The 15,527-nt window shown below is 41.7% G+C and overlaps 1 protein-coding gene across 1 annotated transcript; it reads left to right on the top strand.

Moving 5' to 3' along the window:
- The first annotated feature begins 4,190 nt into the window (after positions 1-4,190).
- LOC129592094 (uncharacterized) lies at positions 4,191-5,989 on the top strand. Its single transcript, XM_055488060.1, has 3 exons — positions 4,191-4,360; positions 4,528-4,778; positions 5,040-5,989. The coding sequence occupies exons 1-3, from the start codon at positions 4,191-4,193 to the stop codon at positions 5,987-5,989; spliced, it is 1,371 nt and encodes a 456-aa protein (XP_055344035.1).
- Positions 5,990-15,527: the final 9,538 nt, after the last annotated feature.

Genomic DNA, 15,527 nt, shown 5'->3' with positions numbered 1-15,527 from the left:
AATATCTCATAAGTTCGATCCTTGAATTGTACGAACCTCTTAGACTAAAACCAGCATGGTTCGATCTGTCGTCGCTCAATCGTCGAAGCCCGAAAACTTCGCACACTAGACAGCTTCCTCTACTTGTGCGTTCATCCGGCCGCACAATAGGGGAGCTGTATCGGCCACATTATCGTCGCCGCATTGAGAGCTATTTACAGCTAATGACACTCGGTTACGAGGAAATCGCCAAAAATAGAATTCTAGGACATATCCAAACGGGCGAGGTATAAAGAATGAACAGCATCACGAAAAACTATTGTGAAAGCGCTGATTCTCTTTGTGAGTTGGGGCCGACCGGCATGTCACGTACCACCGGAAAAAGACCGGACGGGATGACACTGATACGGGATGGGTTGCAGACGGACCGTTGCAGACCCTCATGTCGCTGGAAGCTTCAAGAAATGTGGCAGCGTAGCCAGGCTTGCTGAAAATTCAAAGCACAGAAAGCATTCATTTTTGAAAAACGGTTACAGACACAGTGCCTTTTTTATCCTCTAGTAATGGAATGGAAACCCTGGGAGTATTTGGACCGGCTTTAAGTGAATTGTTACATTGTATGGGTCGCAAAATCAGGGACTTGACTGAAGAAGCGCGTTCTACTGCTTTTCTCAAGCAGCGATTGTTATTTGTAAAGGGAATGCCACGGCTTTTTTGAGTATGTTACCTTTAGCCCAATAGAAGACCGGGACTTTGGTTGCTTTTTTTAATGTTTCAGTTGTAGCTATCAGGTAGGGTGTCAGCGCTTGCATTTTTTGTTTATTTCCAAACTAACCGAAGTTATGAAAGGGTGTCAGCGCTTGCATTTTTTGTTTATTTCCAAACTAACCGAAGTTATGAAAAGCTATTAAACCAGATAAGTTAAATTTTACTTTCGTTCGCACAAAATCAGACTTGCAAATTTTGAAAGAACGCCTTCGTACCGCCGTGCCGGTGACTACTAGTACGAGTACTTACTGCATATCTCCGCCAGTCAAATCGAGCGGTACATACTGTCAAATTTGTGATTTGCAAGGCCGCGCCGCCCTGGGAGGGGTGGGAGTCGTTCGACTCGGTGACGACGCGAAGGCCCATAAAGGCATAAACTGTTAAACACGTCCTTTCTGATGCTCCAGCTCGCCTCACGCATCTGCCAACTCGATTCGCGTCCCTTTAGTATCTCAAACTTGTAAGCCCATTTTGATTTCATTTTCGATCGTTTACTGTTTACAGTTTACCTACTCTTTCTCACGGTATTTATTGTCACTAGTATTTCCCTTACGTATTGTGGTGGTTCGTTTTTAATTATTTGTCTGGCCTTCGTCTCAAATCTACACGAACATGGAGTCGGGCAGGGTTTCGCAGACGCGCGTGGATGCGGCGGACTATCAGCGTAAACTGGCTTTGCGAAAGGTAACCATTTGTATGATAGATTCAAACCGTAATACTGGAGTTGAGGCAGGCATTCTTTAGAAATATCATTATTATTTCATATTTCAGGCGTACATCCAGCGCGCTAGAGGAAATGGCTGAGCTGAATAGAACGACTGAAGCCTTGCTGCAGAGACAAGCAGAACTGCGGGCTCGGGACTGCATCGACTTCCCATCACTTTTGCTGACGCAACCACCCCATCGCTGAATGAAGCTTTGCAGTTTGGTAACCTTGGCTGCACTGTGTGCTGGCGATCAAGCATTCTTTGATTGTTTGTTTGCAACTTCGCACTGTGTTTTGTTTTTAGCGTTCCTGTGTGGTGTGTAGTTTGTTGAGAACGCTGACAAATAAACTGAGTGCGTCAAGTTACAATATTCAGATTTTACTAATTCATTTGTGGAAATTTGAATAATTATTAGGCGCAAAATTCCTTAAAAAAAATAGAATTTTTCCGAATTATACGTCAGTCGCGAACAACCAGACTGCCTGTTTCAGCAGATTTGTCTAACTTGTAACCAAATACAGCGCGCCAGCGGTTTATTTAATTTACATAGACAAAATTCCAAAAAGGTTGAATGCATTCGTGTGCACCACAAGTCTGATTTATGTACCGATCTTCTTGAAATTTCGCGTATGAACGCACATACACATGAAGATCGTTTTTACACCGAACCACAGTTCCGGCAATTTTTCCATTTTAAAATAAATGTTAATTTTGTTTCAGAATGTAACAAAATGCTGAAAATCTGGTTCGGTATAACAGCGATCTTCAGATTTACGTCCATACTTCATTTATGTGCAAAATTTAAAGAAGAAATCGGTTTATAACGAGACTTTTCATACACCTGAATGCATTTAAACTTTCGAAATTTTTTTATAGCCAAAACTCCCCAACCGGATGTTGCGTACATAAAACGGTTTTCGATCACATCAGTGTGTAATGTGTATTGTACAATTCCTCTTGCTACAAAATGTCGTAAAACAGAGCAAAATCGTGTTTGGAAGCGTGCGAAAGTGAAAAGTTTCGTGTATGTACGCGAATTTGGTACCATCTACCGGGTCACTTCCCTTAAACAGTCAAAGTTATTTAAAGTGCCTATATGTATTAGATCGGCTTAATGGAGATACTGTTTGACAACAATATCACAACTATAATTTAAATGTCATAGAAAAAATAATTACAGTACACGTAATTGCAATAGATAACTATTGTTATTATCAACTAGTCAGCACAAGATCTTCGACAATTCACAGCTACCCGCAACGGCGCAGATTATCAAAATAAACTAAACGTTGACAAAATGGCAACACATTTGGCGCCGCAAAAAAAAGAGCAGCAACCTGCGCACCACAAAGGGGCCCTGGAAGCGGTTTTGCCTCTCCTGCTGGGGATAAACTAATCTCGACCTTTGCCCGTCGAACGTTCAAGGAAGCGCGATTTTGATTCCAAAACTCCGGCAGTCTAATGTGTTTATACGAGAATGGGTCTACTGATAATAATGTTATATTGTTATACACGATCTTCACACGAATATCTTTGTACTTTGTTGTCTAATATTTTATATCCTGAATGTATCCCAGGCAGTAGTTTTCTGTTGGTCTTGAATTTGTGTATCGCTGCTTTCATACGAGTACTTTTCATCAGGTCCATGATGTAAAATTCGTTAAATACGTTTTTATTGTTGTAGAAGAGTGGCAGATTGCATGATTATTGATTGTGTGTTGTCTTAAATCTACTAGGGAGGGTGCGGACACTGCGGAGTCATGTTGCAAGGACAATAAACTCCTCATCATTATTATTATAATTATTATTATAAATACTGTTGTAATGCAGTACTTAGTAAAAGCTGACTGAACAACTCCATACAGACCTTACTACATGTTTAGCAATCGTTAAGAAAGCGGCACACTTCATTTGAAATATATTGCAGTCATTGCGTCAGCTCTTTGCTGTGTTAATGCAATATCCGTCTGGCCTAGAACACCTGTGGCACGTTTCGTACCAAAGAAAAAAAGTGAATCGTTTTTTCTCTCCTTGTAGACACAGTAGACACCTGTATACAGGCTGTAGACACCCTGTAGTCCAATCGGTAGTCACCAGGATTCATAGGATGTATACAGCGTGTCTACAACGGTGTCTACAGGTTGTCTACAGACGTCTACCGCGGTATACGGGCAGCCCTTTTGAGGCTCAGCTTGATACTCTGCGTGTATACACCGGTAGTCAATTGTAGACAGCCCGTAGACACTACTGTAGACATACTGTAGTCACCTGATTTCTTAGGTTTCTTAGGTTTTCTTAGTATGTCTACAGGTTGTCTACAGGATGTCTACTGTACTCTACAGGTTGTCTACGAATGTCTAACGCTGTATACAGGCAGCCCTTCTGAGGTTCAGATGCTCTGCCTGTATACACCGGTAGTACCTGTAGACAGCCCGTAGACACCACCGTAGACAATTAGACATACTGTAGTCACCTGGTTTCTTAGGTTTTCTTAGCATGTATACAGGTTGTCTACAGGATGTCTACCGGTTGTCTACAGATGACTACAGTGACTACAAGAAGGAAAAAAGCGTTCCAGTTTTTTTCTTTGGTACGAAACGTTCCATATATAGTTAACAGACGGTAGAACCGTGTTGAGTTTTGAATTTTTGGAAATTAAGAAATCTTTTTGGTGTCAGCGCAACGTTAAAGAGACACACATGTTAACGACGCAGTGCCGTAAATGCTGAGCGCTGCATGGCGCATTGGTATCAGCAACACTTGTCAAGCGTGACTTCTGCAACGGTGGAGCGGACCATCCAGTCCTTAAGAACCATCATCCGGGAACAAGCACCGGTGACATATGGTACTTGCTCCATCCCAACCAAAGACTTCACCTTGTATTACGGCAGATCTGATGGTGCACGGTGAGTAGTGAAAACACTGGAAACCGAAAACTGCTGCAAAGGAGTAAGTTTAGGCTTTGGCGCAAAGTAGAAGTGCGGTAATTATACGTACCACAATTTGCGAAACATTTTTAATATATATTCTACGTTTCGTTTACTTTGTGGTCGCATCATCTGCAAATTTCTAGGCGAATCCACCTCCATAATGCTTCCCCCGCTGAAATGGAATTACTTTTAAGTGCAGCGGTGTCAAGGGTAAATAACCAAGATGTGTATGCCGAAAATGATCGCAAAGCCGGGAGCCTGGACGTGGAAGATTTTGCCACCAATTTTAACGTGGAGCGCTCCGGTATCCTGGCACGTATGAAGAACGATCTGCTGGATCGCGAAAGCATTGCCAAATCGGTGGACTGCGAATTGTACAAATTGAGTGTATGCGGTGAGTGGTAAAATTCATGCAAGAACGGCCCAAAACGACCAAAATCAGGAGTGTCACGAACATAAATTTTATGTAGAATTGTACGAGTACAGATACGAGTACATTAATTTTATGAAAAGTTCGACAGAGTAGAATGGCTGTATTCTAAAATTCGATATTAGCATTCTGCTGATTGGATTTACAGTACATTAAAAATGATAGATGATCAAATAATTTGTATCCGTTGTGGTGAACAGACGTTCTTTTGGACTGACCTTTCAGGCGAAGGTGGTTGTTTTAAAGTGCACAAGGACAGCCCAAAAAGCGCTAACATGTTCGGATCACTGGTAATCGTCTTCCCTGTCCCCCACACTGGCGGTGCAGTGCTTCTTCGGCGCAGCAGCAAATTTGATTCCGTCCAGGAATGGAAATTCGACTCCGGCCGGGAACTTGCCACAGTAGCGCAGCCATCGGTTGGATACGCTGCTTTCTCTAGCGACGTGGAACACGAGGTGGCGTTTGTCCAGTCCGGCTACCGGGTCGCCCTGACCTACAACCTATTCCTTAGTGGCGATGACTATAGCGGCAAACACACACTACCGGCATCCAAAACTGTTGACGTACACGAGACGGCATTTAAAGCGGAAATGGAAAAACTGCTGGTTAATCCCACATTTCTACCGCACGGCGGTTGTATTGGGTTTGGGCTTCAGCACGAATATCCCATCAACAACAAGACAAAGGCCAGTGCTTTGGCCGGTTGCCTGAAGGGCAACGATGCCGTAATCGAACGGGTGTTCAGACACTTGGCGCTGCCGATTCAACCGAAAATTCACACAGCATCCTCGAAGAATCCTGATTCCTATTTAGGAGAGTTGGAAGCATTCCAGTATTTGACTGACAGCGTGGTAACCTGTGGCGGGTATGAAGATGTTGACAGCCTGTTCGCCAGGTTTTTAGGGGAGAAAGGAGTTCTACTGGCACGACTCCCGGACGGCCCTTCTGAACTCTCCGCATATTATACATATAAAATTAAGAAAAACGAAATGGACAACATTCCCATCGTTGACGTTGAGTGGATTACTTGTCCTACGAAATACAACAGGATAAGGTTTGAATTCGCGTATGAAATACATGATGAGGACGCGTATGAAAAAAGTGTGGGTTCGGCGCATTTATCTGGGTCGGTCTGCCTAATTGCCAGAATCGGTCCTCCTGGGAAACGCGTTTGAGCTGTGGAACGGCGTTCCGTATTCTTGTTGTTCTGTGATCAATTCTAATGCATGTTGCGAAAGTTTTGTACTCTGTCGTTGTTCTCTGTTTCCTGTTTGAAATTCCTGATTCACGGCACGTTCTTTTTAATCTTTAAATGAAATTGTTCTTCTGCCTAAGCTCGGAAGTTCACGACTTTAACGGAGCACGCTATCACGCAGCGGCAGTTTTGCCATGCTGTCAATAAATCGTAAACAAATTAAGTTATCCCTAGCGCCAGAAGCTGTCTATAGCTGCGTTAAATAGCTCCACCGAATTGCTATGCCAAAAACATTGCTATGTAATACAGAATAAAACGAAAGTGAAACTAAAGATAAACAAGCAGATAAAATTTGCAATACAAAAAGTGCTGTACCTGACTTGAGAAGTTAAAAGTTACCTAAATGTAATAAAATAACGTTTCAGCGGAAATGGCAATGCACACCTGGCTACAATAATTACGCGAAAAAATCATGAACTATTAGTTGAACACTTGAACTCTTCTAAATTCTTCCGTTCAGCACAAAATAAAGGTCAGCGCGAACTATATAAAAATACACTATTTATACAGTAGTACACACCAGGAACTATTATTAATACTGTACTCTTGATTTCCAACATTAGTAAGTAGTAACCACTCTGAGTTCTCGAAAATCGTAATAAAGCATGACACCATTGCGCCTCGGTGTACCAGGCCTGCCTTTTTAAATACAGCTTCCCGGAATGTTTTAGATGGAGGTCATCAGGCAGGACGCGTCCGATCACTTCGGCCGCGTTACATTTCGGCCGCACAGGTTCACTTCGGCCAACGTTCATTTCGGCCGTGGCTCATTTCGGCCAAAACTCAATTCGGTTAACGCTCATTTCGGCAACTGGACGTTTCGGCCATCATAGCTTTTCCTGGGTTTTCTACATTTTCTAGGTTTTTTTAGGTTTTTTATGTTTTCTTAGGGTTTTTAGGTTTTCTGAGGTTTTTTTGAGGTTTTGTAGGTTTTCTTAGGTTTCTTAGGTTTTCTTAGGTTTCTTAGGTTTGTTCAGTTTTCTTAGGTTTTCGGTTTCTTAGGTTTATTGTGGTTTTTTAGGTTTGTTATGGGGTTTTTTAGGATTCTTTAGCTTTCTTAGGTTTCCTTAGTTTTCTTAGGTTTCTTAGGATTTCTTGGATTTGTAATGGTTTCTTTTCTTTTTTTCGATTTACTTATGTTTTCATAAGTATTCTTAGGTTATCCTTAGGTTCTTTAAGATATGAAGACTGTTTTCATTTTTTGTGCTTTCCTAGATGTCGTAAAGTTATGTTTTCAGTAGTCTCCCGTGACGGCAGACTTCGTGGCTTCGCGTCATCGGCGTTATGGCGGTCGACGAGGTGTTAATCAGAACAATCGGGAATATGAGACATGATGGTGACAGTAACTGCTCAAGCAAATTGTGTGTGCAAAACTAAACAGAAACTGATCAACTTTTTGTGCGTCAGGACTTAGCTACTCTGTAGTTACACGGTGCATATTAAAAGTTTTGGAAAACCCAATTTCCGCCAAAATGTGCTGTGGCCGAAGTGAATTGCGTCCGAAATGAATGACGGCCGAAGTGAGTGGCGGCCAAAAATCTTTGGCCGAAATGAGCGCGGCCGAAATGAAAACGGCCGAAGTGATCGGTAGCCCAGGTAGGATGTTCATGGTTTATACTAGATGGAAGACTACACCAGAGTGATCTGCTAGAAATCCTGAAGAGGGTCAACTCGAAGTACGCTATGGGTCAGTCCTTTGTCCCTCGAAAGACAAAAGAGGGCAAAGTTGGCCGTTGCACTAGCTTTCCCGTAGATAAAAGTTTTTAGTTTTACATCCTCGTTAAGATTGAATGAATTGAATCGCCGGTACAAGTTAACTCGTGAGGGCTTTGCAATACAAGGATTTTGTTGCATCAGAACTTTGCTGTCTGTAACTGTATTCTGTCGGTTTGGTCGTGAAAATAACGGTCTCGTAGTGACTTTAGTCTCGCCCGCCAGTTTAGCTTGCGGAGCTTGTAGTGAACAGAAATTCATTACCAATTTTGGAAGCTTGAGAAATTTTTTTCCTTTTTCGTGTCAGCGCAATGTTAATGCTACGTTACTGTCGTGTGTTACTGAGCGCTGCACGGCGGCCTCGGTATCGGAAATACTTGTCAAGCGTGGCTTCTAAATCTTTGAAACAAACCATTCAATCTTTGAGAACCATCATCTGCGATCAAATCCCAGTCACGTATGGCACATGCTCCATCCCAGTCAAAGATTTCACTCTGTATTACGGCAATCTGGATAGCGCACGGTCAATACATCTGACCATGTAATGTATAAGTGTAATCGAAAGATGCTACAAATCAGAAATAATCAGTAGCTTAGACTTTTGTGACGACATTGTTAGTTGCGCCGCACCACCATTAGCCATTACGATTGTAGATGTATCAACATGCATCATTCTTCCCCGGCTGAAGTGCAATTACTTGCTCGTGCTTGTGACCCAGCCCCATTCAGGATGAATAACCAGGATGTTTATGACGAAAATTATCGCAAAGCTGGCAGACTGAATGTGCAGGATTTTGTCACAAATTTTGACCCGGAGAGCACTAGTATTCTGGCGCGTGTGAGGAATGATTTGCTGGATCGCGGAAGCGGTGTCAAATCAGTGGGATACGAGCTATACAAATTGAATGTAGACGGTGAGCAAACGAAAAGACAAAGTCAATGTCAGCAACATACGAACTCTGCTGCTATAATTATAAGAAAACAGAGCGCAGTGAAGTTGCGGTTCGAAAAATTCGTATTCGATATTATGTAATCTGCATAACTGTTTAGTATTATTTTGTGTTCGCCTGGTGGTGAAACGCCCTCCTTTTCTGCCTTAGGTGAAAGTGGTCGCTTCCAGTTACAGAAGGACACACCAAGAAGCACCAGCATGTTTGGAACACTGGTAATCGTCTTCCCTGTACCCCACACTGGTGGTACCTTAGTTCTCCGGCGTGCTAGCAAATTTGATTCGGTCCAGGAATGGAAATTCGACTCCGGCCGGGAACTTGCCGCGGTTGCGCAGCCGTCGGTCGGATACGCTGCTTTCTACAGTGACGTGGAGCCCGAGGTGACGGTTGTTCAGTCCGGCTACCGCGTCGCCCTGACCTACAACCTGTTCGTTAGTCGCACTGACAATAGTGACAAGTACACACTACCGGTATCCAAAACCGTTGACAAACACGACGCGGCGTTCAAGGCGGAAATGGAGAAATTGCTGGCCGATCCGACATTTCTGCCGCGCGGCGGTTGCATTGGTTTTGGACTGCAGCATCAATATCCCATCAGCGATAAGACAGACGCCAGCACACTGGCCGGCTGTCTGAAGGGCAACGATGCCGTAATTGAACGGGTGTGTAAGCGGTTGTCACTGCCGATCCAGCCGAAAATTCACACCACAACCCGGAGCGCTCCGGATTCGGATAATTTGGGAGATCTAGAAAACTTCCAATATTTGACTGACAGCGTGGTTAGCCGTGACGGGCGTCAAAATGCCGACCAGCTATTTAGAAGGTTTCTGGAAAATAACAGTACCCTCCTGATCCGACTCCCCAGAAGAAAAGAAGCGTTGAAATGGTCACCGGACAAACATTAACATCTTGTTTATGAATAACAGACATATTATTTATTTACAAACACTCTAAACATCAATAATTCGGCGTAGCTACAATAAACAATAACATCTGGAACACAACAATAATTACGGCTATAATTACAACAACGTTAAACCCATTACAACAACAAACTTATGTTTTTATTTAGTTAGCTATATGGTTATAATCATAATCCTAACAGTAAATTACGTTATTAACTTAAATTCTTAAACAATAATAATAACTATCGCAATAGTATTCTGTATTTAACTATGATTAATGTTACCATAAAGTAGTTTAGTTTAAGTAAATTATAATGATGTTAGTGCAGTGGTGTTGTTCACACTAAGTATCCAGACGTCGGCTGTTGATTTCGAGTGAAGTTGTGCATGGCGCGCCGGGAGACATTCCTTGAGATGGACTGCCTATTCATATGCCGACCTAATTCAGCATGACGCTGTCCGGTGACCTACTTTTCATGGAATGTCTCCCGACGCGCCATACACATAGTTATAACAATCAGTTAATGCTGGACGCCCGTTTTGTTACCTTACTCCGCCTTATCACACCTGTGATACACTGCGAGAGATGAAAAGGCGGTGCTGGCCACCGTATTTTCTACCCAATAGTGTCTATGTGCGGAGATGGGCACTCAGTGGCTGTAAAATCGGAATGTTTACACTCCCTTTGTCTCTCCACAGTGTATCACAGGTGCGATAAGGCGTGGCGATGATCAGATCGGTAAACTGACGCCCTAAGAACTGCTTGCACGAGAACCACTTTGTGCAACGATAATGACTACTGTATATAAATTTTCTACACAGTAGCTTTGTCTGTTTAATTTATGTATGTACTCGTATAGTTATACTGTGTACGTACTGTGTATGCATTTTGTATGTACAGTAATCTGTTTATTGCTGTAGTTCACCGTATGTTTACAATTTTTTGTGTAATGAGCAGGCTATCATACCCATTCTATCATACTCATACTGGCTATCATTCTAATAATTATTATAAAAGTTAAGCCCTGGGGCCTCACGAGATTGTTTGGCGGGGTCCAAATGGACGTACACCTCTTAGCAATGTACTCATACTGTATTTTGTGGGACGTCGGTTTTACATGGCTAGTGGACAGACTAATAAAGCGTATTCGATCCTGGTACGTTACATTGTGAGGGAGAACACGGTTGCTGTACCACCCTGGAAACTGATAACTGATGCTGGAAAAGCTAAGGATACGGCACCCAAGGGTTTTTTCTTGATCTTATTGAACTGGATTTTCGGACAACTACGTCGTTATTCTACACTATACGGTAAAAATAGGTACCTACTACTGACTATTTCGATGCGGTTTGTGTTGTATGGTAGCCAACTGTATTTCGACTTAAGTTCTCATTGATAGATTGTACAACTTCTCATTGATACACTCACTTAAGTTCTCATTGATTCTCATTGATAACTGTGCAGATACAGTATTGCCCGAATTTTAATGTCAGTGACTGAAAATATTACTGCTTACTGTAAAGTCGGCAGGATTTTTTTGCTGTCAAAAGCAGTTTATTGTAACAGGCTTGGTAACGCGTTCAGTTATTATGATGTGGTCCTGATGACTACGAGACTGTCAGGTGTGGGAGACACCTGAAAATTATTTTATTCCAAAACAGAAGTACGGGATAACATTCACATTCCACTGAATATAGATTCCACTCAACTAGCTAAAGCAAGTTTAGTTTTTTAATATTGTTATCATTTCAAAAATTCATAAGGAAAACAAGTTTTTATTAGCACATCAGCACACAGTACGACATCTCGAGCAAAATCTATTAGCGGCGGTTATGGCGATCGCACCATCCCAGGAGCACACCCCATAAGAGCGTTGTAAACTGCGAAGAAGAAAGTATTATTATGATTTCATATAAGTAATATCAACAAACAGGTCTATACAGATATGTGCGTTATAAATATTTTAGATAGCTTTTGCGTTATCGCATACCAGCATGACTTGCAGTAACTGTAGATAATAATAATTGCCGGATTTAATAAGGGTGTATGATAATATTTGTAATATTTAATAAGGGAGTATGATAATATTAAATATTATTATTATAAATTTTATAATATTATATTTATAATATTTAATGATAATTTTTAAGGGTGTAATGATAATATTTATGCGACCGTAATAAGCAAGTAGCATATGTATTTACAAAACCTACCTCCGGATCGTCACGAATGGCTTGATCAATGTGACCCGGCTTGATGTCGGTGGCACGTGCAACTTCTGCCACGTTTCCAGCAAGGAACAGGAGTTCGGCAACCAAATACTCTAGAACCCCGGCCATGAATACAGATGCGGATTCTTCAGTTTGGCTACCCTGAATCATAGCCTGGTGAATACGGCCAACCGGCAGTATTGCACCGGCTCGCCTGGAGCGGAGAGGACTCTACCCTAGTTTTTTTGCCACGCGACCGTGCGGCATTCTGTTACAATTTGAAAATTATAAAATGATTAATGCGGTTGTTAGGGGACAGTGAGATTTAAATAGTGGTTTGTACGGATCTTTATTCCGGATATGCACGATCTGATCTGCGCTAATTAAAACGTAGAATATGAGTAAAGGTAAAATAAAACAGTATTGCATCATAGTTCCTTCAAATGTTTCTCAAAAGTGTACTCTTTTGTTTGCAAACCAACCATCTGCTTCAGGAATAGTGACACACGCGGTAAAAATAGGTCATGCTTTTATTCTCCAATACCATATCTGTTGCTGTTCTTTTGTGACCTTATTGTGCAATTTTTTGCGCGAGGTCGGTCCGCAGCGGAAGAGTGTACAGCTCGTAAATCTATACCGCAAAAATAAAAAATGTACAAAATAAGTATTTAGTATTGTGTACTACATACTAGAAAAGTGCACTCACTTTTTGCGCGCACTGCAGGATCGAAGCGGAGCAGGACTATATCCTAAATGATGATACCCCGTTTTACAGTGGGCACTCTTTTTCGATTATTTAATGCTCTCATCCCAGCTGGTATAATTTTAGTACAATGACAATAGTGAAATCTCGGCCTCTGGCGCCGCTAAGCATTTACATAAAATTACGTAAGTGTTTCGAATACATGTTTCGACACTGTACACAAAATCATAATTTCTTCAACTCTAGTGGAAAAATTTATGCCGGTTCATACAGTGCTGTGGAAGGTCACCGCCACAATATGCACATAATATGCAAAGCAGTCAATGGCACAGTAAATCTGCTGAATGCGGTAGGAGGGGTTGGATTTAGTAACGCTGGTGACGTTTTATAGAAAACTAAAAACTGAACTGAAAAGCAGCGTTCCCGTATACTATCATGTCAAAAATCTGGTGATACCGACCTGGCCGGAGGGCTACCATTTACACGAAATTGCCCTTAGTAATGCTAACGGAGTGCTATTCCGATTAGGCAATTTTCTAGAAGATACTTGTTAATAACCGGGATATTAATTCGTTTTGATTTTTTTATCGCACAGGGTTGTTTGGTTCACATCGGGGCACTGCAAAAATGTCTGTGGGGACATATTTGCCGGAAATTGCACAATTTGGGGTTTTTCTAGTATTATTTCGTTACTTAGTTTTTGTTATGTTGTACAATGTCAGAAGTCCAGAGGGTGTCAAGAAAAGAGTTTCAGGAACAGTATTATGGTACTGGACTGTGTCTGCAACACCAAACTAGAATATTGAATCAAAGATGTTTAACGGAAACCGGTAAATTGATACTGTCGCTATCGGCTAACGATTCCAATACTGGTGATGAAGCCCATCGCTTGTGACAGGTAATAATGCCCCCACGAACATTCGGTAGCGCTATGTTGCCATTGTTACCAAAAAGCAAACACAGTAATCTTTTGATATCGGGGAGATTACCACCGGCCATTATATACGGTTACCGTGCATAGGTGGGCATCCGGGTGCAAATATCACCGTGCATGTTAGCATTTCCTGACGGTGACCGACGTACAGACACTACGAGTTATATGTGGCGTGAGTATATACGGCAACCGTGCTGTGCATTTGGTGACAGGTACCATCGTGCATGCGTGCATTTGCTGGTGGTTAGCCACGCATATACACACCACATTTTGCATTAGTCTTGAACATAGGCTTTCGTTACGCTTCGGTCGACAAGGTAAGTTTCCAGCTCCGCGGTCGACATGTGTGTACTGGAAAGGTTAGGTTTGAGTTCATGGAGTGTTACTAGTTACGACAGCCGTGTTAATACATATCGATGTATTGCCAACTGAAATTTGTTAAATGTTCGTATATAAAACCTTAACGAATTACGGGTACAAGGAGGGGTAAATACACGGAAAGACAGAAAACGGCAATAATAAGGATAACCCTTCGTGTTGTAACACGGCCAGCCACCAAGGGAAGGCAGTTCTAGTGACATTGCAGATCAGTCGTTGAGACTTCAGTCTGAGGTTGTTTCTCCGTAGACTTCTATAAACACAACCACCTTCGTCTTGCATATTTCAGAACTAATCCGCACAATCGATAGCTCGAAAGAACAAGAAAAAATTTACAAGATTTTTGATACGAAATAATTCGCCACTAATTAAAACTGAAGCAAGACTGAACCATTTGAGTTTCTCGTAGACTAAGCATAGGAGTTGGATGATTTGTTTTCACGGAGCTCCATTGCTTTGTCTATGGGAAACCGAATTGGCTCTAACTTGTCTTGTTTCTCAGATCACGGCTTGCGTGGTATCGAAAATCTTGTTAATTATTTCTTGCTCTTTAAGATGTAGATTACACGGTTTGATTCTGAATTCTCGAAGACGTAGGTGTTTGAGTATAACGTAGGAGTCTACGGAGAAGGCAGCTCGGGTCTCAAAGCATGAATTTTGTGTAGTGTCGCTGGACTGCTTTCCCTTGGCGGCTGGCCATGGTGCACAACACCTGAATGGTTATCCCTTATTATTGCCGTTTTTCCTGTCTATCCCGTGTATTTACCCCCTCCTTCTATTACACTTTGGTCGCTTAAGGATATTGACATTGCATGAATGAAGAATTAAAGATATACTTTTCGCATCTGCGCTCACTCAAGGAATATGTTTTTATTAGAAAAATCCTACTTTCAAACCTTGTAAAACTAAAATATTATTTACTTACATGGATACGGTACGCAACAGTACATAATATACTAAGTCTTAGATTCAGTGATTAAAGTTGTCACCATGTGCACTTCACCAGTTCTATTAAAATAAAACGCGCAAGCTGTATTATACTACGAACGGAACTCATTTTGCTAACAATAATTAAGTAAGTAACTTTCTCTATTACTACTTGAAGTCGCAGAGCGATCACTACCTTTTAGTTCCCTGCAACGGAGTACAAAACTGCGTCCAGTCCGATCCAAACTTAGAAAATTTTATCCAAACCCAGTCCGACTCCGAATTCTAAAAATCGTACTCCGACCAATCCGATCCGAAAATATTTTTGGCCAATCCGAACCCACTCCGATCCGATCCGAAAAATTTTCCAAAAGAATATTGCTTAATTTTATTAGACATCCCCACATTAAAAAAATTTTAATGCCGTAGTTAAAAATTTTAATGCCGAAGTACCGTAACATGGCATTCAAAAAAATTTTAGCCATGTTGTCGGTAGCCAAAAGACTTCAGAATTCACAGGTACAAGTTTCTTGGGCATAATAAAGGTTAAGCTAGAGGATTTATATTTACAAAATTTTTCAGGTGAATTTAGTTTTTTAGCACTACAGTGTTGAAGCAATTGGAGAGGTTAGTTCTCTATCCTCACTGTCAGAAATCTGTATCAGATCTTTTTGTTGTATGCGGTTCAGCCCACGGATTACCCACGTATTAGCCAGGTTCAAAAATAGGGACAGATA

The sequence above is a fragment of the Paramacrobiotus metropolitanus genome, unplaced genomic scaffold, assembly GCF_019649055.1.
Source record: "Paramacrobiotus metropolitanus isolate TYO unplaced genomic scaffold, Prichtersi_v1.0 Parri_scaffold0000050, whole genome shotgun sequence".
In the NCBI taxonomy this organism is placed as follows: Eukaryota; Metazoa; Tardigrada; class Eutardigrada; order Parachela; family Macrobiotidae; genus Paramacrobiotus; species Paramacrobiotus metropolitanus.
Note: the sequence above shows the minus strand (reverse complement) of the source record. Positions and strands in the feature narration are given on the sequence as shown.

Bases quoted from the DNA above. Each gene is read 5' to 3' on its own strand.
- LOC129592094 (XM_055488060.1), top strand. From the start codon at position 4,191: ATGGCGCATTGGTATCAGCAACACTTGTCAAGCGTGACTTCTGCAACG. The intron at 4,361-4,527 runs GTGAGTAGTGAA...GCAAATTTCTAG, and splicing joins GGCAGATCTGATGGTGCACG to GCGAATCCACCTCCATAATG. The intron at 4,779-5,039 runs GTGAGTGGTAAA...CTGACCTTTCAG, and splicing joins GTACAAATTGAGTGTATGCG to GCGAAGGTGGTTGTTTTAAA.